The sequence below is a fragment of the Phocoena phocoena genome, chromosome 14 (assembly GCF_963924675.1).
Source record: "Phocoena phocoena chromosome 14, mPhoPho1.1, whole genome shotgun sequence".
NCBI lineage: Eukaryota > Metazoa > Chordata > Mammalia > Artiodactyla > Phocoenidae > Phocoena > Phocoena phocoena.
The window spans coordinates 67459508-67486965 of record NC_089232.1 but is presented as its reverse complement, the minus strand read 5'-3'; the positions used below and the strand labels follow the sequence as shown (position 1 = coordinate 67486965).

General features: G+C 39.5%; 1 protein-coding gene and 1 non-coding gene across 2 annotated transcripts in view; both read left to right on the top strand.

The window, feature by feature from the left end:
• WDR43 (WD repeat domain 43) overlaps window positions 1-27458 on the top strand; it is a 50145-nt gene that overhangs the window by 3512 nt on the left and 19175 nt on the right. The window contains exons 2-7 of the mRNA XM_065891221.1: window positions 3499-3636; window positions 7812-7933; window positions 20220-20340; window positions 21108-21247; window positions 25278-25380; window positions 25898-25962. Of these exons, the coding sequence (XP_065747293.1) occupies window positions 3499-3636; window positions 7812-7933; window positions 20220-20340; window positions 21108-21247; window positions 25278-25380; window positions 25898-25962 (689 nt within the window). The remainder of the gene's footprint in view (window positions 1-3498; window positions 3637-7811; window positions 7934-20219; window positions 20341-21107; window positions 21248-25277; window positions 25381-25897; window positions 25963-27458) is intronic.
• On the top strand, window positions 20737-20821 carry LOC136134310 (small nucleolar RNA SNORD53/SNORD92). Its single transcript, XR_010656583.1, has one exon. It is a non-coding gene; the product is annotated as a small nucleolar RNA SNORD53/SNORD92 (small nucleolar RNA).

Below are 27458 nucleotides of genomic sequence, written 5' to 3'. Positions count from 1 at the left end.
GAAACTTAGACATTTGCCAGAGTAAGTGACATTTAAGATAGGCCAAGAAATGGCATAGGAGACTAATTGCAGAGTGAAACTTGAAACTTTGCCATAATTTTCAGTGACTAGAGGTCAGTATTTTTCAAAAATAGGTTTTGAACCATTAGTGGATTGTGAAATAGATTTAGTGGGTTGTGACAGCATTACAGTGATGAAGTAGACAATATTAGAGTGTATTTTGCATGGTAAAGGATAAGTTTTTTGGTGAAACTTGTTTCAGCTATATACATGTTTTTATGAGTGTGTGTATTGGCTTTCCATGTAAACTCTTCTTACTCTGGGTTCTTAGTCTAAAAAGTCAGGGCTTAATTGATCAAAATCAGACTTCTCATCACCTGGATGTGCTTTTTCCCTCTGTCTTCATTTGTACTATGCCTTGCTTTTATAAATCATGCACATTTAGACTCACTCAGCCTTCTGATTGCTTTCTAGATCAAATACTGCTTTCTTGAGACTGCTGTTGGCATTCATTGCTTAGCTCGGTCAGCCCTTCACACTGGAAGAGACTATTTAGTCTAAGTGATAGACCGAATCCTTTTGGTCTTCGTTCCTGGTACTTTCTGGAACTCAGATTTTCTTTTTTTTGTTTGTTTTTGTTCTTTTTTTCGGTCACGCCACGAGGCTTGTGGGGTCTTTGTTCCCTGACCAGGGATCGAACCTGGGCCCCTGCAGTGAAAGCGCCAGAGTCCTAACCACTTGACCTCCAGGGAATTCCCTGGAACTCAGATTTTCTGATTACAGATATATGAACTAAATTTTTAGCCTACCCTATCCATTCACTTTATATATTTACACATGTAATTAATATGCACATGACATGAAACAAAGCAGTATGACTAAGTCATTAAAGAAGAAATACAGACAATTCAGATATACTGTGTCTGAAAGAAGAGGTTTTTGTGGAGAGATCATATTTGAGGTGGACCTTGAAGCAAGGATCAATTTTTAACCAAATTGATAATTGAGGCGGATAGAAAAAGGCCCCTCCCAAAAGAGGAAAAAGCAAATGGGAAAGTGTATTCGTGATTAGGGAGTGCAATGTAAGGATGGAATTGGAAATAAGACTGGAAAAGGTGGTTTGGAGGCAAATTGTGGATGCTTTGAATGCCAAACAGTTTTGTTTTTGTTTTTGTTTTTTTGGGGTTACGCGGGTCTCCCACTGCTGTGGCCTCTCCCGTGGCGGAGCACAGGCTCCAGACACGCAGGCTCAGTGGCCATGGCTCATGGGCCCAGCCGCTCCGCAGAATGTGGGATCCTCCCGGACCGGGGCACGAACTCGCGTCCCCTGCATCGGCAGGTGGACTCTCAACCACTGCACCACCAGGGAAGCCCTACCAAACAGTTGTTTTGATTTACTCTTCTCTGGGGAGTCATTGAAATTTTTGATCACAGAAATAACAGGTTCTGACAGAAAATGCCAACAAAAGTCTGTTATAATCTATAATCATCAGTACCACTAAACTCTTGGTTTCAGAAATATTTAGTAATGGGGTAATAGTTAAAATATTAGATTTCACTAAATGCACATTGATTATATAAACTTCTTATCTGGTTGATGCACATCCTGCTGAATGGGAAGTTATTTTTAAAAAGATCATCCAACTCGGAGAAAACATACATGAGTCATTAGTTCTTTGAGGTTAATTAATTGGATTATTATTTAGATTTAGACCAGTGATCCTCAAAATTGAGCATAGATTCTGTGATACTCCTACCACTAGCCTCTGCTTCTCCTAAAAATAGAGATTTTGCTGATAGGGAAATCAGGTTTTTGAATATGTTAACATTTAATTTCTAAAATTTCTTTGTGCTTTTTAATGCAAATTCACATCTGCAGAAAAACATATACATATTTGGACCAGCCTATGTTTCATACGTTAGAAACCTCATTGTAGATAATTTTAATTTGATTTGGGGAAAACCAAGAATAGAAGAAATGCTTTCTAGAATCTTTCAGAGGAGAGGTTTCTGATGAGGTAGTAGTATATATTCCTCTATATAATTTCCTCTATTGTCCTTGCCTGAAATAGGTGTTTATGTCCATAACCTTATGCAGAAACCACATTTGCCCTCTGGAATCATTCAGAGGTGGCTTTAGAAATTCACGTAACTGAAGGTGGGGCCTAGGACATTTCCTGACGAAGAATGTTACTGAGGGGACCATCAGACGTTTTTATACTTTGGCTATTAATTGTGACCTCCCTTTTGAGTTTATTAATATGGATACATTTCTCAGGACTTGCAAAATGTTCATTATTTTTTCTGTATTTAAAGTTACCTTATTTTTTGTTAAATCTTTTAACTTTTTGTTGACTTAGAGCGTCCAATGAATCAAATTCTTCAAATGTAACATCTCTAGAGGATAACTAAGAGAAAAAAAATGGAAAATGTCTTACAAATTTGCTCCTTGATTTTCTTTATGCACTGGTAACATCGTAGTTTTCATTGGTGGTTTTCTGGGTTGGGCAGATTTTATGTATCCTGGGCTGCTTTTTTGTGCTGTGGAGCAAAGATCTTCCACTATGGAGAAAATGTTCTCTTTTTTGTAATATTGGTCTCTTTTACACTAAAAGAATGGATTTCTCAGAACTTCTTTATGCTAAAACATAGGCTAGCAAGCTTTAATTTTAAAAAATTATAAACATGTGGAAGAAAAATTTCAAAATTATAAATTATTATTCAGCATTATAAACTCTAAAGTAGTACTCTAAAGTTGTGATCAATTGGTTGTCTTTCTGATGGATAGATGAGCTGTTCATTTTTTGAATTAAATCAAAGAAGTCTTGGGCTGTTTGACACTAGATTGAAACTTGTGCCTCTTAAGTCATTAGAATCACAAAGACAACATGGAACTTTCATACTGACCCTTAAAGAGTCACTGGAACAACTTCTTTAGTGTGTGCTTTGCACTGCTATACGAGTTACAACCATTTTTTGACTCTTAAGTGAGGTAATTGTATGTTTATAAATATAAAAACATTTGAGTCCCTTTTCCTGAAAATGAATCCACAATGCAAGGAAAGATTTTGGGGGAGGTGGGGAGGGGGAAAGCATTGGCTGCTTGTGTATGGATCTGTAATCTCTTTGCTTCGGAGTGGAGGCTTCACTTGTGTTGGGAATGGTTGGTTTCCGAGAAGTGGAAGCAGCATTGAGGCTGTTCGGACTTGTTAAGAGTAGAATACTACCAAGAGCATACTCAGTTATCCTGTTTGCCTTCCTTTCAGAGAGGTAGGAGATGGGGACAGAGTATTATGAGTTCTTTCCATTGGAGTAATTATTTTCTAAGTAGTGAGAAAGAAATCATCTGAGAGCAAATCACATCTCCACTTTAAAAAAAAAATTTCTTAGAAGCAGTCACATTCATTTGTGGGCTAGTGGGCATTTGCATTTTTGCATTAATGATGTTTCAGTGTTTGAAATAATAAAGTAAAAAATTGTTTTTTCTTTTTTTTCCAGGAAGGTCCACAGAGGAAAAAAAGGAAATCAGAAGCTATAGGGACAAGTAACCAGGTTGACTTGTTGGCTCTTGGTACAGCAGTTGGTAGTATTTTATTATACAGTACAGTAAAAGGAGAATTACACAGTAAATTGATAGTAAGTATGTGTGTGTGTGTGTGTGTGTGTGTGTATTATATATAAGAGCGATGACAGGAAACTGATTATTAGAGACTTATTAAAAACAAAGCAGGGCTTCCCTGGTGGCGCAGTGGTTGAGAGTCCGCCTGCCGATGCAGGGGACATGGGTTCGTGCCCCGGTCCGGGAAGATCCCATATGCTGCGGAGTGACTGGGCCCGTGAGCCATGGCCACTGAGCCTGCGCATCTGGAGCCTGTGCTCCGCAACGGGAGAGGCCACAACAGTGAGAGGCCCACGTATCGAAAAAAAAAAAAAAACAAAAAAAAAGCAGCTCAGGATATGCTATAGGATCTGCAGTATGGGGGCATTTTTCTGCCCTTTCCATATTTAAAATTTTGAACAGTAATATTTGTTAAAGCTGTGATAGGTAACTTAGTCATTATTATAGGTCAGGATATGAAGAGTGTGAAGAACTATTGACTAGGCTTAAAATAAGAAAGGGTAGAAAGAATTCTGAGTATCACAGACAGCAGCTGCAGAAGGAGCGCACCACCTCCAGGGCTAGGGAACGAGGGAGGTGGTGGAATTATTGCTGAAACTCAGACCTTTGAGAAGCAGGTATTGCTCTCTGTGCTGATGTCTCTTGAGGGAGAGTGGCCCCATAGACTTAGGGTCCAGACCTCTGAGGAGGGGGTTTTAGCTGACTGCTGGTGTCTCTGGTTCTCCAGGTGTTGAAAAAACTGCATATTGGGTTCAGCTGCTGCCAAAAGGATTGCCCCTGCTGGGGTGAAGAAATGTTGGGGTGATGCAAACTGGGAGACAGGAAGGAACACCTCCGTTGTTCCTCCTCCAGCCTTGTCTCCCTTCTGCACTCTTATTGGGGGAGCCTACTAACGATCCAGCTGGCAAAGCAGAAATGGGGTTTGCAGAGTCCCAGCCCCAGCGTCCAGAGCAGAGAAGTGAGGGCTTGGTGCTGCAAGACAGTAACTTAACTGGCATAATGTATTTCAGACAGTGTCTACTACAGTATGTTTTTGGTGTTCACTTAACTCCTGTCTGTATATAGGAATGCTTTCTGTATATATGAATAAAAGAATGTTTTCTCTTTTAAGTAACATCTATCCATAGACAATTTGGAACTACCTGAAGTTGAAAAGGGAAAACAATTATACCTAAGTTTATCACCGAGAGAACCTCTTTTGATAGATTGCATATTTCTTTGCTTTATGCATATGTTTAAAAAATACAGTTGGGTTCTGTCTATCTATTTTGTATTCTGATATTTTCCTTTAAATTACAACATGAGTAATTTTCATACTTGTCGAGAACTAGTTATAAACATTTTCAGTGACTGCATAAAATCCTGTAAATGGGGTGGTCCATTGGTGGTTTAACTCTTACTGACCATTTAGGTAGTTTCCGATTTTTTTGTTATAAAACTCTTTTCTTATTATACGGGTTCCCAGAATTACTAACCTGTAATTAATGGGTCAAAGGTGTGAGTGTTAAGCCTTTTTATACATAGTATAACAATTTTCTGAAAGCTTTTCTAATTTGTACTGTATCAGCAGTGGAAGGACGGTACGTGTATTTCAGTAGTGTTTTTGCCATCGTTGATTATTCCATTAAAACAGCAGTAAGGCTAACAAAAAAAAACCCAGCTAATTTGATAGGTGAAAATTTTTATCTGATTTTATATCTGCATTTAAAAATATATCACTTGTTGGGACTTACCTGGTGGTGCAGTGGTTAAGAATCCGCCTGCCAATGCAGGGGACACGGATTCGAGCCCTGGTCCGGGAAGATCCCACATGCCGTGGAGCAACTAAGCCTGTGCACCACAACTACTGAGCCTGCCCTCTGGAGCCCGTGAGCCACAACTACTGAGCCCGCATGCCACAACTACTGAAGCCCACGTGCCTAGAGCCCATGCTCTGCAACAAGAGAAGCCACCGCAGTGAGAAGCCCGCGCACAGCAACGAAGAGTAGCCCCCGCTCGCCGGAACTAGAGAAAGCCCGCGCACAGCAATGAAGACCTAACGCAGCCAAAAAAAAATAAAGAAATTTATTTAAAAAATAAAAATATATCACTTGTTTTTATATTAAAGATTATAAAAATAATATACAACTGAAAAAAATTTAAAGCATTCAGAGGTATATGTAAAGGAAATCTCCCTTTATTCCTCCTTCCTCCAAGTTGAATGTAGTCCTCGTGGGCTTTTACCCCACTATAGTTTGGGTCTCATCCTTTGATTTGGTCAGTTTTCTGTGGTCAGTAGGTACCTAGTATCTGGTGCACTGTGATAGCTGCTTTACTCAGTTACTGTGGCTGCAGACATGATGCTGATGGAGCCTAGAACTCCTTTTTAGATCAATTTGATACCTCCCAGGATTATATATAAATCTTTAACAGGGAATGAGTTTATTAGAAAGGAACCAAGAGGGTCAGGGCAAGGAGTGTTGGGATGACGTGGTGAGGTAGAAAGGGCCCAGGCTTTGGAACTAGTCTATCCTGAGGTTGAATCCTGCTAGTTATATGATCAAGGATAAGTAATATAACTTCTCATCTCTTCAGTATTATATAACCTACGTTGCATGACTTTGAGATTTAGACATAATTATATATTGAAAGTGCCTAGTGTAGTGCCTGGCATGTAATTGGTATTGAGTAAATGTTTGTTGAATGAGTAACTAATGAATGAGTGGACACTTGCTAGATTGCTTTCCAAAAAGGTACGCTAGCCCCTAGCAACGTATGATAGTGCCGTGTAATCTTACCAGGGTGGATATTATAATGCTAAACAAATTGGTAGATGAACAGACTAAAAATGGCACTTTGTTTTGCTTTGTATCTCTTGAATTACTATTAAAAATTTTCTTACTGAATTCTTTCTATGGAATTTATCTGTTCATATCCTTTGTTCAGTTCTTTGTGTGTGTGGCTATAATGTAGGACTTAGTTCTTTGAGTAGATAGCTCGTAGGAAGGAAGGGAAGTAACTGAACTTAGCATTTAAAAATATTTTTCTTTTGGATTTCCCTGGTGGTGCAGTGGTTAAGAATCCGCCTGCCAATGCAGGGGACACGGGTTCGAGCGCTAGTCCGGGAAGATCCCACGTGCCACGGAGCAGCTAAGCCCGTGTGCCACAACTACGGAACCTGTGTTCTAGAGCTTGCGAGCCACAACTACTGAGCCGTGCACCACAACTACTGAAAGCCTACACTCCTAGATCCCATGCTCCGCAACAAGAGAAGCTGCTGCAATGAGAAGCCCGCGTGCCGCAACGGAGAGTAGACCCTGCTCACCACAACTAGAGAAAGCCCACGCACAGCAACAAAGACCCAACGCAGCCAAAAAATAAATATTTTTGAAAAATATTTTTCTTTTGAGATGGGACTAATCTGTATGATGGAAGTAGTGATTTTGAGTTTTAACTTTTATGCTTAGATGTGTACACAGTGGTGACTGATTGTATGTATATTTAATGTGAATTCAGATGGAAAGAATGAAAACAATAATTGCTCACAGTGTAGGTGATTTAGTACCTTAATTCTGCTGGATGAGCTTGTCCTGGAATGTGTGGGAGACTTGAATTTGCTCTTTCCCAGTTGATTTCTCCATTCCTGTGTGCCTCTGAGTGAGCCAGCATGTTGCTGTGCCGAGTGTGTTTAAAGTTTCATATGGTATGAGCTGCAACACACGGAAACATTTAGTGTTTCCCTGAAGGAACATTGATTTCTAAAGTTGAGAGATAGTTTTGGTATAAAGGGATTTTCAAGGATAGTTTTAACTAGACATGCTTTTAAACCCTTTAAGATTTGACTTTATTAGTTCACTCAAGTGTCCCAAACTTTTTGCCACTGTACATGAAGCATTTTATCATGCTTAGTGCTGGCATTCCTGTCAAAAGCAGGTGGCATTTAGGACTAGTGTCCTTTGACTTATGATGTGGAAGTATGTTTTTCCAGCAGAGGAGAAGGGAAAGTTAACATTTGATAAAGTTATAGAAGATTTATCTCATTTTTGATATTGGAAATGGATAGATGCATTTTAGTTAGGTTAATGGGTAGGCTGTTTTAGTTAGGTTAAGGCCTAACATTTTAGTTAAGTGTTTAGTAATGATTCTAGGGTGCATATTGTCGTAACAGATGAGCTTTATTTTTTTTTCTTTTAATTTTTTAAAAAATCTGCAGAGTGGTGGACATGACAACAAAGTCAACTGCATACAGTGGCATCAAGACAATGGCTGTTTGTATAGTTGTTCAGATGACAAACATATTGTGGAATGGAACACACAGACGTGCAAAGTAAAGTGGTGAGTAACATTGATGGTTCTGGGGTAACTTGGTTCCTGTTTGGGAATGCATTAGAGTTTGACAAATCAAGGCTATATTCCTGATGTAAGTAAAGTTTGATATTAGACACAGTGGGGAATGTAGACACTAGTAAGGTTACACAGACTGTTCTCAAGGAACATTTAATCAAATTGGACACGGAAGATTTTAACAGAAAAGTTAAATAATGGTACAAGAGTAAAATAACTGCACAAGGGGTGCCATAAGGTAGCAAGTAATTATTGGTCAAATGATTAGGATAGTGTTGGGAAGGCCTGGTGGAAGAGAAGGGTTTTCAACTGGGTCTTCTAGGAGAGGTAAGATTTGGAAAGAAGAGGGTGGGAGGATCCTTTTGAGGGTGGGGATGTGGCAGGAACAAAGGCTAGGCGAAAGGGAAGTTAAAGATTTACTTGGAACCCAGTAGAGGCATTTAGAGGAGGCCCATATTAGGGAATAATGGTTGGTGGAGGATATGAGCCAAAGTAGCTTATAAGAGAGTCTGGCCTTAAGTGTCATAGATAAAAATCTCAGACAGCTCTTCTAGTTCAAGCACCTAATCCTGTGATTGACTGCATAGTAGATGCTCAATGAATGTGGACAGTTGAATGTGGTTGAACTTATGTGGATGAGGACCCTAAGGAGGATAATGTTGCCCATGGTCTTACAGCTAATAAGTGGCAGGGGAGTTCTAATCTTGCTGTCTTGAATTCTGGCACAGTGTTTTTCTACTGTAGTCAAACTTCTTTTGTGGAGTTTTAGATTCTGTTTGGCAAGCATGAGACACTGAAGGTCAATGTCTTGGGAACAGAGTAACCAAAATAATGCTCTAGGAAGAAAATTTGCTAGCACTGTGTAAAATATATGGGAAGGAGCTAGTGCACAGGCAGAGAAGCTAGATCCTGGGTGGTGGTTGTAATAGTCCGGGTGTAGGATGGTAAGAGTGGGAAGAAAGAATGGAAAAGGTACCAACCAAGAAGAATCTTGGGTAGGATTGGGGGAGGGGGTGCTATTGAGTGAAGAAAGGGGTTAAATAAAATGTAACTAAGTTTACAGCTTTCTGAACTTACTAGGTGTCTAGTGGTGCAGTTAATAGAAACTCAGAAGAGGGAAGTGGTTTTAGTTTTTAAGCAAATTGAATTTGAAGTAATACATGAAAGGCAAGACCCAGCAGAAGGGGTGGTGATAGAGGCTTAGAATTTTAAGGAGGGTTTGGGGCTGGAGGGGCAGAGAATAATCATTTGCCTAGAGGTTCAGTAAGTTCATTCCATTTACCTGCGGTGGTAGTTTCCATACTCATAGTTGTAAAGAGACGCCTCCGTGGCATGTGGGATCCTCCCGGACTGGGGCACAAACCCCTGTCCCCTGCATCGGCAGGTGGATTCTCAACCACTGTGCCACCAGGGAAGCCCGCAGCTGTACTTTTTAAATGCTGTCTGGATGAGAGTTCACCAAGTCACATTCTTCACATAGGGACTAATAATGTTCAAGGCACCGTTCAACATATTATACACAGTATTGTATTTGTAACACTGCGAGGTGGTCTCCATCCCTGTTTTACAGTTAAGAAATAGGTTGAATCACAGCCTGAGCTTTCATCCAAACTGTGCTGTCTCATACAATATTTTGTTTCCAGTTTCATTCTTGGCATTCTTAGGCTATAGGTAACTGAGTTTATTTTCCATTTTAGGTATTATCTGTTGATTTCCTACTATAGAAGATGAGGATTTAGTTCTTAGCCTCTACCTTTTTCTGTTCCCATTTTCCCGATATTGTAATGTCACACTTTGATTAAGCAGTATTCATTGTTCACATTATGCCTAATTAAATATTGTTACAGATGAGACTTGGACTGTACTGTTTATATTCTGGCACAAAATTTTGCTTTTCTTGGGGTTTATAATTGCTTTATTGTTCATTTGCTTAGTTTTGTATATACCTGTCGTTAGTTCAGTCTCATTCCTGCAACAGTGTAAATCTCATTTATTTTCAGACACATCAGTTAATCAATCAGTTATTTAATCTTTGGAGGCTTCCCTCCAGTTTCATTTATTTCTTGGAGGACTTCTCTGCCTTCTTCCAGTGATTATCCTGAGATTTCCTTTCATCATCTTGAAAATTCTCTTGCCAGATGGAGCCTCTGTTTCCTGGATCCCATTTTTCTCTTTGTTGCTTTATTCCTTCTTTTTGGTGACACACACAAATTGGTAGCTTCCTGGAAGACAAGCAAAATCTCAATAATTTGCCATCCATGTCTACCAGTGTCTTTATTCTATCCTCACAGCTGATTGATAATTTGAAGATACAGACTTTTGGGTTGGAACTAATTCCCCTCAGGATTTTTTTTTTTAATTAATTAATTATTTATTTATTTTTGGCTGCGTTGGGTCTTCGTTGCTGCGCGCGGGCTTTCTCTAGTTGGCGGCGAGCAGGTGGTTACTCTTCGTTGCGGTGCGCGGGCTTCTCATCGCAGTGCCTTCTCTTGTTGCGGAGCATGGGCTCTAGGCGCTTGGGCTTCAGTAGTTGTGGCTCACGGGCTCTAGAGCGCAGGCTCAGTAGTTGTGGTGCATGGGCTTAGTTGTCCTCTGCATGTGTGATCTTCCCAGACCAGAGCTCGAACCCGTGTCCCCTGCATCGGCAGGTGGATTCTTAACCACTGCGCCACCAGGGAAGCCCTCCCCTCAGGATTTTGAAGCATTGGTTCGTTGGTTTTTTGGCTTTCATTGTTCATTATTTTTATATTTTAAAATATCCTGTGCTTTTTTTTCTTCAGTCAGTGAATTATGTTGGCACTTGAGGGACCTTTTAGCCTGGGAATTCATGTCCTGCGTTCTTCTCATACTGTGTATTTGATAATTTCATTCCTTCTCTTTTCTTTGATCTTTCTCTTATACTACATACTGTTATTTAGGTGTTATATCTCCTGGACTAATCCTTTTGGTCTCTTACCTTATTTTCATTTTCTCTTTTGTCTTTTTCTTCTGTTACCTGGGAAATTGCTTCAATTTTACCTTCTAAATCTTGTATTGAATTTTTAAGTTTCTCTAAATTTTTAACTTCTGGGAGCTGTTTTTCGTTCTTTGAGTATTTCTTTTTTGTTGTGTCATGTTTCTGTCATGTGTATAATATTTTCTAACTCTCTGAAGATATTATAGGATTTAAACTTTTTTACTTTTCGTCATCTCCCTCTTGAGAATGTGTTTTGATTTTTGTTTGATTTTGGTTTCTTTCATGTTAAAGGCATTCTTCAAGTGACTGGAGATCTCGGCTGCCTGTTGGTTTTCGAAAATGAAACATTGAAAAGCTGATTGGAAAGCCATTGTGGGTGTGTGGCTCAGTTGCTGGGCTTCATTTGTAGAGTGATTGGGAGGCCTTCAGTATCAGGATGTGTAGGTCATTCCTCTGGAACCTGTCACATTTCCCAGAGAGGAATCTTCTGATCTAGTGCTTTTCAAGCTTTAATGTGCACATATGTTGTGTGTGCTTACAGATCTGATTTAGTAGGTCTAGGTTGGGGCTTGGGAATTCTATCAAGTTCCCAGTTTCTGCTGATGGAGGAGGGTTGCACAAGTAACAGGGGACAGGGATGTGGTGGTGTTGGCTCTGTGCTGGCCTTTTCAGTGCTCAGTGGCGAAATAGATTCAGGAAGCTTGTCAGGATGGTGATCATGTCTTTTTTTTAAAAGTGTGTCAATTCAGTGAGTAGATGTTGAATAAGGAGTACAGGTGAGTGTTGAAGCTCTGGGAATTGGTGAGAAATTGTCAAGAATGTTAGGGACCAATGAGGGTAAAGGAAAAGTTTTCATACATTATTGCATTTCCTTGATTATTGGTGAGGTTGGGTGTTTTCATGTTTATTGACAGTTGTGTTTCTTCTATGAATTGCTTGTTTATATATCCTTTGTCTATTTTTATTTTGAGTTTTTTTTTAAACTCAAGGAGTTTTTTCTTGAATACAAAGAGCTATTTATGTATTCTGAGTATTCTTTGCCTATATATATTTTTCTCTTTTTTAATAGGTCTTTATTGGAGTATAATTACTTCACAATACTGTGTTAGTTTCTGTTGCACAACAAAGCGAATCAGCCATATACATACACATGGCCCCATATCCCCTCCCTCTTGAGCCTCCCTCCCATCCTCCCTATCCCACCCCTCTAGGTCATCACAAAGCACCAAGCCGATCTCCCTGTGCTATACTGCTGCTTCCCACCAGCCAACTATTTTACATTCGGTAGTGTATGTATGTTGATGCTACTCTCACTTCGCCCCAGCTTCACCCTCCTACCCCATGTCCTGAAGTCCATTTTCTATGTCTCATCTCTTTATTCCTTCCCTGCAACTAGGTTCATCAGTACAACTTTTTTTTAGATTCCATATATATGTGTTAGCATATGGTATTTGTTTTTCTCTTTCTGACTTACTTCACTCTGTATGAGAGACTCTAGGTCCATCCACCTCACTACAAATAACTCAATTTCGTTTCTTTTTATGGCTGAGTCTTTACCCATTCATCTGTCGATGGACATTTAGGTTGGTTCTATGTCCTAGCTATGGTAAATAGTGCTGCAGTGAACATTGTGGTACATGTCTCTTTTTGAGTTATGGTTTTCTCAGGGTATATGCCCAGTAGTGGGATTGCTGGATCATATGGTAGTTCTATTTTTAGTTTTTTTTTTTTTTTTAATTTTTTATTTTTAACATCAAGTTTATTAATTATAAACGTAATACATGCACATGGTAAGAAACAAGTAAAACAGGAGGCTATAGATGAAAACTATTTTTAGTTTTTTAAGAAACCTCCATAGTGTTTTCCATAGTGGTTGTATCAGTTTACATCCCCACCAACAGTGCAGGAGGGTTCCCTTTTCACCACACCCTTTCCAGCATTTATTGTTTCTAGATTTTTTGATAATGGCCATTCTGGCCAGCACGAGGTGATACCTCACTGTAGTTTTGATTTGCATTTCTCTAATAATTAGTGATGTTGAGAATCTTTTCATGCACCTCTTGGCCATCTGTATGTCTTCCTTGGTGAAATGTCTATTTAGGTCTTCTGTCCATTTTTTAACTGGATTGTTTGTGTTTTTGATATTGAGCTCCATGAGCTGTTTGTATATATTGGATATTAATCCCTTGTCCGTTGTTTCATTTGCATATATTTTCTCCATTCTGAGGGTTGTCTTTATGTCTTGTTCATGGTTTCTGTTACTGTGCAAAAGCTTTAATTAAGTCCCATTTGTTTATTTTTGTTTTTATTTCCATTACTCTAGGAGGTTGGTCAAAAAAGAACTTGCTGTGGTTCACGTCAGAGTGTTTTTCCTATGTTTTCCTCTAAGAGTTTTATAGTGTCTGGTCTTACATTTAAGTCTTTAATCCATTTGGAGTTTATTTTTGTGTATTGTGTTAGGTAGTGTTCTGATTTCATTCTTTTACATGTAGCTGTCTAGTTTTCCCAGCACCGCTTATTGAAGAGGCTGTCTTTTCTCCATTGTGTGTTCTTACCTCCTTCGTTGTAAATTAGGTGCCCATATGTGCATGGTTTTATCTCTAGGCATTCTGTCTTGTACCATTGACCTATATTTCTGTTTTTGTGCCAGTACCATACTGTTTTGATTACTGTAGCTTTGTGGTGTAGTTTGAAGTTGGGGAGGCTCATTCCTCCAACTCCATTTTTCTTTCTCAAGATTGCTTTGGCTATTCAGGGTCTTTTGTGTTTCCATACAAATTGTAAAATTTTTTGTTCTAATTCTGTGAAGAATGCCATTGGTAGTTTGATAGGGATTGCACTGAATATGTAGATTGCTTTGGGTAGTATAGTCATTTTCACAATATTGATCTTCTAGTCCAAGGACACAGTATATTTCTCCATCTGTTTATGTCATCTTTGATTTCTTTTGTCAGTGTTTTATAGTTTTCGGAGTACAAGTTTTTCGCCTCCTTAGGCAGGTTTATTCCTAGGTATTTTATTCTTTTCGTTGCAGTGGTAAATGGGAGTGTTTCCTTACTTTCTCTTTCTGGTATTTTGTTGTTGGTTTTTAGGAATGCAAGAGATTTCTGCATTTATTTTGTATCCTGCAACCTTACCAAATTCATTGATTACTTCTAGTAGTTTTCTGGTGCCATCTTTAGGATTTTCTATGTGTAGTATCATGTCATCGGCAAACAGTGACAGTTTTACTTCTTTTCCAATTTATATTCCTTTTATTTCTTTTTCTTCTCTGATTTCTGTGGCTAGGACTTCCAAAACTATGTTGAATAAGAGCAGCGAGAGTGGACATCCTTGTCTTGTTCCTGATCTTAGTGGTCACTTTCAGTTTTTCACCATTGACTGATGCTTTCTGTGGGTTTGTCTTATGTGGCCTTTATTATATTGAGGTAGGTTCCTCTATGCCCATTTTCTGGAGAGTTTATCATAAATCAGTGTTGAATTTTGTCAAAAGCTTTTTCTGCATCTATTGAGATGATCATATGGTTTTTATTCCTTAATTTGTTAATGTGGTGTATCACATTGATTGATTTGCGTGTATTGACGAATCCTTTCATCCCTGGGATAAATCCCACTTGATCATGGTGTATGATCCTTTTTTAATGTGCTGTTGGATTCTCTTTGCTAGTAGTTTGTTCAGGATTTTTGCATCTATGTTCATCAGTGATATTGGTCTATAGTTTTCTTTTTTTGTAGTATCTTTGTCTGGTTTTGGTATCAGGGTGATGGTGGCCTCATAGAATGAGTTTGGGAGTGTTCCTTCCTCTGCAATTTTTTGGAAGAGTTTGGGAAGGATGTGTGTTAGCTCTTCTGTAAATGTTTGGTAGAATTCACCTGTGAAGCCATCTGGTCCTGGACTTTTGTTTGTTGGACGATTTTTAATTACGCTTTCAATTTCATTACTTGTGATAAGTCTGTAGATTTTCTAATTCTTCCTGGTTCAGTCTTGGAAAATTGTACCTTTCCAAGAATTTGTCCATTTCTTCGTGGTTGTCCGTTTTATTGGCATATAGTTGTTTGTAGTAGTCTCTTATAATCCTTTGTATTTCTGCAGTGTCAGTTGTGATTTCTCCTTTTTCATTTCTAATTTTATTGATTTGCGTCCTCTCCCTTTTTTTCTTGATGAGTCTGGCTAAGGGTTTATCAATTTTGTTTATCTTCTCAAAGAACCAGGTTTTAGTTTTATTGATCTTTGCTATTGTTTTCTTTGATTCTATCTGCTCTGATCTTTATGATTTCTTTCCTTCTACTGACTTTGGGTTTTCTTTGTTCTTCTTTCTCTAGTTGTTTTAAGTGTGGGGTTAGATTGTTTATTTGAGATTTTTCTTGTTTCTTGAGGTGAGATTGTATTGCTATAACCTTCCCTCTTAGAACTGCTTTTGCTGCGCCCCATAGGTTTTGGGTCATCGTGTTTTCATTGTCATTTGTTTCCATGGTTTTTTTCTTGTTTTTTTTTTTTTTGCAGTACGCGGGCCTCTCACTGTTGTGGCCTCTCCTGTTGCGGAGCACAGGCTCTGGACACACAGGCTCAGCGGCCATGGCTTATGGGCCCAGCTGCTCCGCGGCATGTGAGATCTTCCCAGACTGGGGCACGAACCCATGTCCCCTGCATTGGCAGGCAGACTCTCAACCACTGCGCCACCAGGGAAGCCCTGTTTCCATTTTTTTTTTTTTTATATCTTCTTTGATTTCTTCAGTGATCTCTTGGTTGTTTAGTAGCCCACTGTTTAGCCTCCATGTATTTGTGTTTTTTACAGTTATTTTCCTGTAATTGATTTCTAGTCTCATAGCATTGTGGTCAGAAAAGATACTGTATACGATTTCAGTTTTCTTAAATTTTCTGAGGCTTGATTTGTGACCCAAGATGTGATCTGTCCTGGAGAATGTTCCGTGTGCACATGAGAAGAAAGTGTATTCTGCCACTTTTGGGTGGAATGTTATATAAATATCAATTAGATCTATCTGGTTTATTGTGTCATTTAAAGCATGTGTTTCCTTATATCTTTTCTGTTTGGATGATCTGTCCATTGGTGTAAGTGGGGTGTTAAAGTCCCCTCCTGTTGTTTGTTACTGTCAGTTTCTCCTTTCATGGTTGTTAGCATTTGCCTTATATATTGAGGTGCTCCTATATGTTGGGTGCATAAACATTTATAATTGTTATATCTTCTTCTTGGATTGATCCTTTGATCATTATGTAGTGTCCCTTCTTATCTTTTTAACAGTCTTTATTTTAGAGTCTATTTTATCTGATATGAGTATTGCTACTCCACCTTTCTTTTGATTTCCATTTTTGTGGAATATCTTTTTTCATCCCTTCACTTTCAGTCTGTATGTGTCCCTAGATCTGAAGTGGGTCTCTTGTAGACAGCATATATATGGGTCTTGTTTTGTATCCATTCAGCCAGTCTGTGTCTTTTGGTTGGGGCATTTAATCCATTTACATTCAAGGTGGTTATTGATATGTATGTTCCTATTACCATTTTCTTAATTGTTTTGGGTTTGCTTTTGTGGGTCTTCTTCTCCTGTGTTTCCCCCTTAGAGAAGTTTCTTTAGCATTTGTTGTAAAGCTGCTTTGGTGGTGCTGAATTCTTTTACCTTTTGCTTGTCTGAAAAGCTCTTGACTTCTCCATCGAATCTGAATGAGATCCTTGCTGGGTAGAGTAATCTTAGCTGTAGGATTTTCTCTTTCATCACTTTAAGTATATCCTGCCACTCCCTTGTGGCCTGCAGCGTTTCCACTGAAAAATCAGCTGATAACCTTATGGGGATTCCTTTGTATGTTATTTTTTGTTTTTCCCTTAGTGTTTTTAATATTTTTTCTTTGAATTTAATATTTGTTACTTTGATTACTGTGTGTCTTGGTGTGTTTTTCCTAGGGTTTATCCTGTATGGGACTCCCTGTGCTTCCTGGACTTGGGTGACTATTTCCTTTCCCATGCTAGGGAAGTTTTCCACTATAATCTCTTCAAATAATTTCTTACCCTTTCTTTTTGTCTTCTTCTTCTGGGACCCCTATAATTCGAATGTTGGTACGTTTAATGTTGTCCCAGCGGTCTCTGAAATTGTCTTCAGTTCTTTTATTCTCTTTATTCTGCTCCTCAACAGTTATTTCTACCATTTTGTCTTCCAGCTCACTTATTTGTTCTTCTGCCTCAGTTATTCTGTTATTGATTCCTTCTAGTGTATTTTTCATTTCAGCTATTATGTTGTTCATCTCTGTTTGTTTTTTAGTTTTCTAGATCTTTGTTATAAACAATTCTTGTATTTTCTCAATCTGTGCCTCCATTCTATTTCTGAGATTCAAGGTCATCTTTACTATCATTACTCTGAATGCTTTTTCAGTAGATTGCTTATTTCCTCTTCATTTATTTGGTCTTGTAGGCTTTTACTTGCTCCTTCATCTGTGACTTTTTTTTTTTTTTTTTTTTTTTTATGAGTGGGATTGTGTTCCTGTCTTACTGGTTGTTTGGCCTGAGGTTTCCAACTCGGGGGTTTGTAGGCTATTGGGTAGAGCTGGGTCTTGGTGCTGAGATGAGGACCTCTGTGAGACTTCACTCCAATGAATGTTCCCTGGGGTCCCAGGTTCTCTGTTAGTCCAGTGGTTAAGATTAAGATTCGGAGCTCCCACCGCAGGAGCTTCGGCCTGACCCCAGGCTCGTGAACCAAGATTCTGCAAGCCGCCTGGGGCAGGAAAAAGAAAAAAAAGGGAACAATAACAAAGTAAAAAATAAAATTAAACTAGGAAACTAACAGTTATGTTAGAAAGAATATAAAAGATGAATCAAAAACCGGAAGGGACATCAATACCACAGTAGTAAAAAGAAGGAGGACGGAAAAAGAAAGGGGTGGGGGGAAGGCCTTGGCTGTAGAGGGTGGGACCTAAGCAAGGGCAGGGTTTGGGTGCTGGGCGGGGCCAATGCTCAGGTCCCACAGGGCTGGAAAAGGCCCTGGGGGCTATGGGGGTTGGGGCTTGGTCTCAGAGGGCAGGGGACCTCATCTGGGAGCCCAGCAGGCCTCCTGGGCTCAAGTGGGCAGGACACACGCCCTCCTCTCCTGCTCTTCCGGTCTGGGAAGGCCCCTCCCGCCTGCCTCTCCTGTTCTCCCCTCAGCCTCCTTCCTATGCCCCCAAGGACCCAGGAGACCTAGAGGGGGCTTTGGAGGTGGGGGTACCAGCCTGGGAGCTCAGCAGACTCCTCTGCCCGAGTGGGCCAGGCGATCGCCCTCTGCTTCTCTCTGGCTCTTCCCCGAGAGTCCCTCCCGCCTGCCTGTTGATCCCCCCGGCCTCAGGGGTGCCGATCCTGTCTGGCCTCCACTTCTCCCCCACCCAGTTCCACTGCGTCCTACCAGTTCACCTTGGGGTTCCTCCCTTCCCCTTGGGTGTCAGAGTCCCCCATCAGCGGCCATTAGGCGCCCTAGTTGTGGGGAGAAGCTAACTCCATGTCTTCCCACACCGCCATCTTGACTCTGCCTCCACACTCTTCGCCTGTATATTTTTGATATTTTTCTCCTAGCCTTTTGCTTTTAATTTTATGACTTATTTTGTAGTACAGAGTTTTATTTAATTAAACTTGATTATTTTTTTCCTTTGTGATTCTTTGTTTGTAATTGCTTTGGAAGGCTTTTCCTAACCCCATGATTATAAAAACTTTCTCGTAAGTTTTTTTTTTTTTTTTTTTTTTTTCCCCGGAACGCGGGCCTCTCACTGTTGTGGCCTCTCCCATTGTGGAGCACAGGCTCCGAACACGCAGGCCCAGCGACCATGGCTCACTGGCCCAGCCGCTCCGCGGCATGTGGGATCCTCCCGGACTGGGGCACGAACCCGTGTCCCCTGCATCGGCAGGTGGGCTCTGAACCACTGCACCACCAGGGAAGCCCCAGTATTTTTTTAATACTTTTAATCAGTTAGTTTTGGTTTAATTTTATTAAGTTTAGTGTGTATGTAATATAAGACAGGAATCTAATTTTGTTTTTCCAAATGAGTAATTTGACATATTCCAGTGTGACTGGCAGAGCAATATGTTTTCTTCCACTTTAGAACTAACCTTTATTCGTAAGAAGATTGCTCCTGTTACTTCTGTTTTTTGTTTTTAAATTAATTTATTTTTGGCTGCACTGGTTCTTTGTTGCTGCACATGGGCTTTCTCTAGTTGCAGCGAGCAGGGGCTAGTCTTCGTTGCGGTGTGTGGCTTCTCACTGCGGTGGCTTCTCGTTGTGTAGCATGGGCTCTAGGCACATGCGCTTCAGTAGTTGTGGCTCACAGACTCTAGAGCGCAGTCTCAGTAGTTGTGGTGCACAGGCTTAGTTGCTCCATGCCATGTGGGATCTTCCTGGACCAGGGCTTGAACCCGTGTCCCCTGCATTGGTAGGCGGATTCTTAACCTCTGTGCCACCAGGGAAGCCGTGCTACTGTTACTTCTTGATTTTATAAGTGAATAGCCAAGCCAGGCTCCTTGTTGCTTATAAATAGCATTAACGTATGCAACCGTCAACAAAGACTCTTGCTGTTAATCATATTTGTGGTATTAGAAAGGGATCATTTTACCTAATTTATTCTATTTTATCAACTAGGGACATATATTTGTGGATTTGGGGTAGAAATAATCCTTTTGTACTGTAGGTTGAGAGATCATTTGTGTTACTAAGTAAATTAAGTTCTCAACCTTCCAGAGAATGCAGGAACTATGGAGGGGATAGGCTGGGTTCTACGTAGAGGTCCAGCCAGCATGGTAGTTTCCTGGGCATTAACAGGATCACCATGGATCACAGGAGACACAGCTACCCATTTTACATTCTTATAGCTCTTATTAACCCATTTCCTGGTACCTCTTAAGATTGATTCTCTGTCCTATTGGGGAAGCATTACCTTGGTGATATGTCCAAGGTTGGTTACCTGAGTCAGGATTTTAGGGAATGCAGTTTGGCATAGAACCTTGAGTGGTTTTTTTTTTTTTTCTCTCTAGTTGCGGAAAGCTGGGGCTACTCTTTGTTGTGGTGCATGGGCTTCTCATTGCGGTGGCTTCTCTTGTTGCGGAGCATGGGCTCTAGGCGTGTGGGCTTCAGTAGTTGTGGCGCACGGGCTTAGTTGCCCCATGGCATGTGGGATCTTCCTGGACCAGGGCTCGAACCCGTGTCCCCCGCATTGGCAGGCGGATTCTTAACCACTGCGCCACCAGGGAAGCCCCTTGAGTGGTATTTTTAATGCCTAGTTTGCCTTTTGTTTTCTTTTTGCTTTAAGTTTCCTGCCCATTCATTGAGATGTTTTTATTTCTCTTCACAATACAGCAAATGGAAAGGTGATAATAGCAGCGTCAGTTCCCTGTGTATCAGCCCAGATGGAAAGATGTTGCTTTCAGCTGGTCGAACAATCAAACTATGGGTTTTGGAGACCAAAGAAGTCTACAGAGTGAGTGAATCGAATTAGTTGTAAGCATAACAGTTGTGTAGAGTAAGTATGGAGAAAGGCAGAAGTCTGAGCCAAAGAACATTGATTTAAGAATACAGATGTGTTATTTTCAAGCATATGAAATAGTACAATTAATAGACAAAAGTAGTCCTCCAAATCTGTTAAATAGATGAGACATGTCCTTTTTGCATGCATTGGAAGAATGAATGTAAATGGGAAATGAAATGAGTGGAATTTGAATTAAGTATCTTACTCTCTTCAATAATAATATAATTATATAATAATGCTAGTAATTTTTTATTTCTAGCTTGCATCCAGCATTTGGTATATTACTGTATTTAGCTGTGGAGATTTAGAATTACATTTTGAGTGTGCTCAGGGGTTACTGAACTTTTGGTGCTGTGATGATGCCTCAAAATTGTGGTTTCAACTCGCTGAGAGTAACATGAAGACCTACAATTCCTTGGCTGTGTCTGAGCACCCAGGCACCCCTTTTAAAATGGATAGAATGAAGTGAATCTTTAACACAAATATGGAAGAAGTAAAGATTGTGGGGTAGGCTCACGGGAGTTGGAAGGGACGGCTTTAATGTTGAGATTTTTTTGGATGGAGTTTTTTAAAGTGAGAGGAATATAGCACAAATAACCTTAGTAGTCTGGAGCTCTGATTTCAGATGTGTATCATGTATATTGTTTATGATACATATGAACTCCTAATTTTTGTTACTGCTTTACACCCTCTCCTAAATGAGATTTAACTTTCTCTAGCACTTCACGGGACATGCAACGCCGGTTTCATCACTTATGTTCACAACTATCAGACCTCCTAATGAGAGCCAACCCTTTGATGGAATTACAGGTCTTTATTTCTTATCTGGAGCAGTACATGACCGGTTACTTAATGTCTGGTATGTAGTCTTTTGGATTTTGGGAGGTAACATTGCCTTGAAAGAATCGGTCATAGCTTATATGGTTAATGTAAATGATGAATATGAGATTTGCTTTATTGTATTTAATGTTAGATTTATTTTATATTGACTTGTAATGAGGAATTGAGCCTGCCTAAAAATCAGATCTTTATGAGAAAAATTTAAGAGCATTACATAATAGAACTTCCTCCATGCTTGTTTAGAGATAGAGTGGGCTGAATATTTTTGTGACTGGGCAATTTAAAAACCTTTATAAAAAATTTTTTTAGGAAAATCTCTGATTTTGTTGAAAGAGATGACTGTCAGGGTTAGTGCAATAATGCCTATTTGATGGTTTACTGAGGACATTAAATTCCTTGGTTGTGTCTGAGAATTCCCAGTAGCCTTTCCTTGCAGTGGTTGCTGTCACTAATTCCCTTTGAAGCTACTTTTTTTTTTTTTTTTTGCGGTATGCGGGCCTCTCACCGTTGTGGCCTCTCCTGCCGCGGAGCACAGGCTCTGGACACGCAGGCTCAGCGGCCATGGCTCACGGGCCCAGCCGCTCTGCGGCATGTGGGATCTTCCCGGACCGGGGCACGAACCTGCGTCCCCTGCATCAGCAGGCGGACTCTCAACCACTGCGCCACCAGGGAAGCCCTGAAGCTACTTTTGAAAGTAAAAATCAATTTGGTATTGAAGAGCCATCAAAAAGTTTTTAAATTTAAGAAATAATAAGAAATTTCTTGGATTTTATAACATCATCTATTGGTGAAATTAACTTTTTTTCTTTTACCTGATGTTCATGGACAGAATATGTAGAGATTTTAAAAATAGAAGTAGTTTCTTATCCTAATGATCAGTTAGTTGAGCATGCTCTTGACCATATAAAGTTACTGTAAATTTATACCAAATAATACTCAGAAATGATACTCATCAAATATGTATTTCTTAAAGTAGTACTGTGGGGAAAGGTTCATGTCAGTCTGGAGGTGGACCTCTGTTCACCTCCGGACCATCAGCTTAGTTCCTAATTTTGCCTCTTATAATCAAATTGTGTTGGTTTTCTGTCCTGTGTTTCATTTTTGAGGAGTGCCTATTGGAATATCTTATTTTGGTTCTAGAGGGTTTATCCCTAACATAAGAAATTAGTAATGCCAGAAAAGTTAAAATCGGCCACCCCAATCTCCTGACATTACTGAGGTGCTTCAGTCTTTAATGCCTCACCTCTTTGGCTCCTGAGACTAGGGGTCTCCAGCTCCATAATTTTTTGTATAGCAGAAAAGTTGATTTCTGCTGTCTTAAGATCCTGAAGATAGTTTGTGTATACCTGGGGCTTCCTAGTAACAGAGGAGTAAACCATAAAAAACAAACAGATTAAAATGGATATTGAAAGGCTGCCCCCAAAGGCCATTCATGAAAACTTAATGTTTTATTAGGTAGAGCAAGCCGAGGGTTCCCTTATAATTACCTTTGAAAGACACATTTCTGAAAGAAAATAACATTTGAAGGCTTCTTGCCACTGAATGAAGATTAAAATTAAAAAAAAAAACAACTGAAAAACCCTTTCATATTACTGCAAGAAGGAAGTACTGTCTCCTATTGATGTGCTAAAATAGCAGCTTCTGCTGTGTATAGTCGTGCGATAGCAGTGATTTTGAGTATGTATATAGTATGAGTAACTTCATTTTAGAATGAACCTTGTTTTATTACGAAGTTATTATGCATGAAATATTTAGAATTTATCAAATCAACTCTTAATTTTCTTCTAGACACAAAAATACTGAAAGACTGTTTACTGGTAAATGTATAAAGTCTCAGTAGTTAATAAAAAGAAACTGATCTTGAATCATGTTTGTAAGCCACGCTTGTTACTCTGTTACTCAGTCTTTATTTTTAAAATTTGTGACCAGATTTTTAAAATAGCTTCACTGAGGTATAATTGACATAATAAATTGTATGTACTTAAAGCAAAAGCATAATTAAGTTTTTACATATGTATACAAATGTGAGATTATTACCACAATCAAGACGGTGGCCACCTGCATTGCTCCCAAGAGTTTCCTTGTATCCCTTTGTAATCCCCCTCCCCACCTCAGTCTACAGGCTTGTTGACATGTTTGGCATATTACAGATAAAGTTGTTAAGGACACTTGTGTACAAGTCTTTTTACAGACATATGATTCATTTTTCTTGGGCAACTACCTAGGAGTATAATGGCTGCATCTTACGATAGGTGTATATTTAACTTTTTAAAAAACTGCCAGATTTTTTCCAGAGTGTTTGTACCATTTTACATTCCCACCAGCTGTGCGTAAGAGTGCTAATTCCTTCACATCTTCACCAACACTTTATATGGTCATTTAATTTCAGCCATTCTGATAAGTGTGTAGTGGTATCTCAGTGTGGTTTTAAGTTGCATTTTCCTAATTACTATTGATGTTGAGAATCTTTTAAGTACTTATTTGCTATCTGGATATGTTCCTTGACAAAGTGCGTTTTCAAATATTTTGGCCTATTTTCTGCTGGGTTGTTTGTATTCTCACTGAGTTTTGCGAGTTCTCTGTATATTCTGAATATAAATAAATTATTAGGTATATGCTTTACAAATATTTTCTCCTAGTCTGTGGCTTGTGTTTTTTTTTTGAAACGAAGCAGTTTTTAATTTTGATAAAGTACAGATCATGTTTTGAAGTCTTTGTTTAACCCAAGGTCACAAACGTGTTCTCCTGGAAGTTTTTTAGTTTTAGGTCTTGTGTTTATTTGGTTCTGTGATCTGTTTTGAGTTAATTCGTGTATATGGTTCAAGGAACGGATTGGGGTTCATGGGTTTGTTTTTTTGTTTCTTGGATATCCAGTGGTCCCAGTACTCCCAGTACTATCTCCAGTGAATTGGTGCTGCATATATACACGTTGAGTCAATTGCCTGCTACTTGGAGTAGTCATGTTGTATGAAGTCCTCAGGAGCACTGATTCAGTGATACTAAACTCTTACTCCTTGAGGAAACACCAGGGTTTGGTTTCTGCAAGCCTCTGGTTACAACATTTTTGTCATCTAATTAATACATAACCTTGTTTTATGTGTATTTCTGTTTAAAGATACCTTAGTTTATTTGTATACATACACACACACACACATAGCTGATTAACTTACGTCAGAACAGAGTTTATCGAACTTAAACATTTTCTCCATAAGCATCTCACAGCCTTTTTACTCTTAGGGACACTAGACCGCACTTCAGCGTTATACTTGGGGGCCATTTTAAATAGTGAAATCACCAACCAAAAGCATAAAAGCAAAAAGTGTGGCGCTAAATAGGCTGGAAAAAGAATACTTAGTATGAAAGCTGAAGTAAAAAGGCAGAGCATAGCCTTGTTAAACCTCACGAGCATTGGGCTGCTCATATGCCTCGCTGCTCTATGTAGACCTGTTAAAGACCATGAAATCACCACAAATAGTGATTGCGGGGTCTACAGATCCATTTTAGCAAGTAGGCAGATTCCCAAAGAATCAGCCAATAGTGAGGATCATTTATCTATCTATCTATCTATTTCTGGACTCTGTTTTCTCAGTATTGCTGTGATAATCCTCCTCAAATTAATCTATAGATTCATAGTGAATCCAGTCAAAATCCCAGCAATCTGATTTTAAAATTCAAGTGGAAACACAAAGCACATAGAATAGCCAAATGACTTTGAAAAAGAAGTTGGAAAACTCACTTCAAAACTTGCAAAGCTGCAGTGATCCAGACAGTTGGCATTGCCATCAAGATAGACAAATAGGTTAATGGAAAAGAACGTTGCTCATTGTTTAAGTCTGCCACAAATGCATTAATGCTTTCTCTTTTCCCATATAACCATGTCACATGGTAGTGACACAAATGCTTCCCTTATTTTGATCTTTAATTACCTTACTTAGCTTTCAAAAGATGAAAATGCTGTTGGGAGCCGATTGCTGTAACTCCCTTTAGGTGTTTGCCTTTTTTTTTTTTTTTAAATGTCTCATTATCTAATCATCGGTTTTGTTATCTAGGCAGGTCCGTTCAGAAAACAAAGAGAAGAATGCAGTGATGTCTTTTACAGTTACAGACGAACCTGTCTATATTGACTTGACTTTGTCAGAAAATAAAGAAGAGGTAAATGGCTTGTTTCTTAGAGAATTTGTTTTTGGACTTCACAAATACTATTTTTTAAAATCAGGGTTTTGATGATTTGATGATTCAGGAAAGAGAGAGAACAAAATAAAAATCTTAGACTATTCGAAGTAATCATTGGATTCTGTATTGAGTGCTCATGAGGGGAGAGGACAGGGCGCAGTGGCGTTTTCAGTAATCCTGACACGTGGGCCTGCGGTTGGTTCCCTGTTGTCAGCCAGTGCGCTTGGTTGTTGACTTAGCTCCACTAACTTCCATGCTGCGTTCTCATGGACTGTGCTGTCTTCTTAGCCTAAACTTCTATTTATAGGCTTGACAACAACTACTTGAATTGTTATTTTGGTGGCAGTGATTATTTTTAAATTCAAGAGTTGAACATCCTTACTGTTTTGATTTATCTCTTGTTATTTGAAGGGTGGAGAGGGTAGTTGGATTTTCATAAGTAATTATTAGAGTAGACCGAAGTATATTACCTATTAATGTTACATTTTTCTTTTAGCCTGTCAAGTTAGCTGTTGTTTGCAGAGATGGTCAAGTTCATCTTTTTGAACACATATTAAATGGGTAAGTAAGAAGTTTCTCAAGTCAGAAATTTATTTTCCTTCCCTGACTTGCTACTTATTTATACTCCCACCTCAATATTCTTTGCTTTATGTTACTTTTCATTTAGATTGTTCTGAAAGCCTTCTTAATTCTTTGTCTGTATGACTACATACATTGCCAGTGAGAACTCAAGTTTTATTTTAAAAGAAATTGGTTCAGTAGGAAAGCTTTGCTTGTGAACTTTGGTGAAGCCTTAATTTCTAACTTTGATAGTGTCACACATTTGTCACACATTTGTGGATCAGTGAATGCTTGTGTTTTGATGGACACAGGGGAGTTGCTGATAGGATGTGTAGTAGTCATAGACCAGGGGTCAGTAAATTATGGCCTGCAGGCCACATCCAGTAGAGACCACATGTGCCCCACCCCGCCCCCCAAACAAAAATATTTACTATCTGGCCCTTTTTAGAAAGGTTTGCCAACTCTTGCATGTGCTATAAACATGGTCTGAGACTCAGTCATGTGCAGAATTATGTTAAACTTTAAAATGGTTTCAACTTTTTATTGTCAGTTGGTGCCCTTCCTTTTACAATTCTATATAGGGATTATGAAAGTAATATACACTTATTTTAAAACATTCAGGATGCATAGACAATTGATTATAAAACTCAAGTCTCCCTCCATTGAGTCCCACTCCCTAGAGGTAACTTAACATTTTGATGTGTAGCACTTGAGGCCTTTATTTATATAGTCATTTGTATGCATGGAATGTATAGTTGAGGGCCCAGAAGTGGTGGACCATGGTAAGGGCTTGGGCATTTCTCTTTGGGCAGTAGTAAGCTGTTGAAGGATTTTAAACTGAGGATTGATGAGGTTTGACCTAAGTTTTAAGACATTAAGTTTTAAGTCGTTCTATCTGATGTGAAGAGAATAGACCACAGAAGGGTAAAGCCCAAAGCAGAGGCCAAAAATCCTGGATAGAGATGGATGTGGAGTTGGGAAACTAGGAAGAGTGAGTTGGAAAGATAGCGGGGTGCTTACAGTTGGGGTTATGGAGGGTGTGTACTTAGTGGTGATAAGATGTCTGTGGTGTGAGGAGCGTGTGGCTAAGGTACAGGGAAGGACAAGGTTGCTAGAGGTAGAAGGCTAAAGGAACTGAGAGGGCAGGGTGTCAGAAGGATCGTCAGACTGCATGCTGTATACGGAAATCACTAAGAAAGGGACTTCTCAGCGGAATTGTTGGACAGAGTGACAGCCACTCACATCTTTAAGAAATGCTGAGTGACCCAGAGGCCATTGGATGACGGCAGGAGGGGAATGTAGCTGGTAGCTGGTGACGGCAATTTCAAAGGTTTTGGAGGTGGTGGAGGGAGAGACTACTTGTCTTGAAGTGTTAGTGAAGAACAAGAAACGTACTTGAATCATTGCCAAGGGTCTTGGCACTAAGGGTGTGGGGGAGGCTGCCGAGGCAAGCAAGGTGAGGAGAGCTCTCAGAGAAGTTGAGGATCTAATTTTGT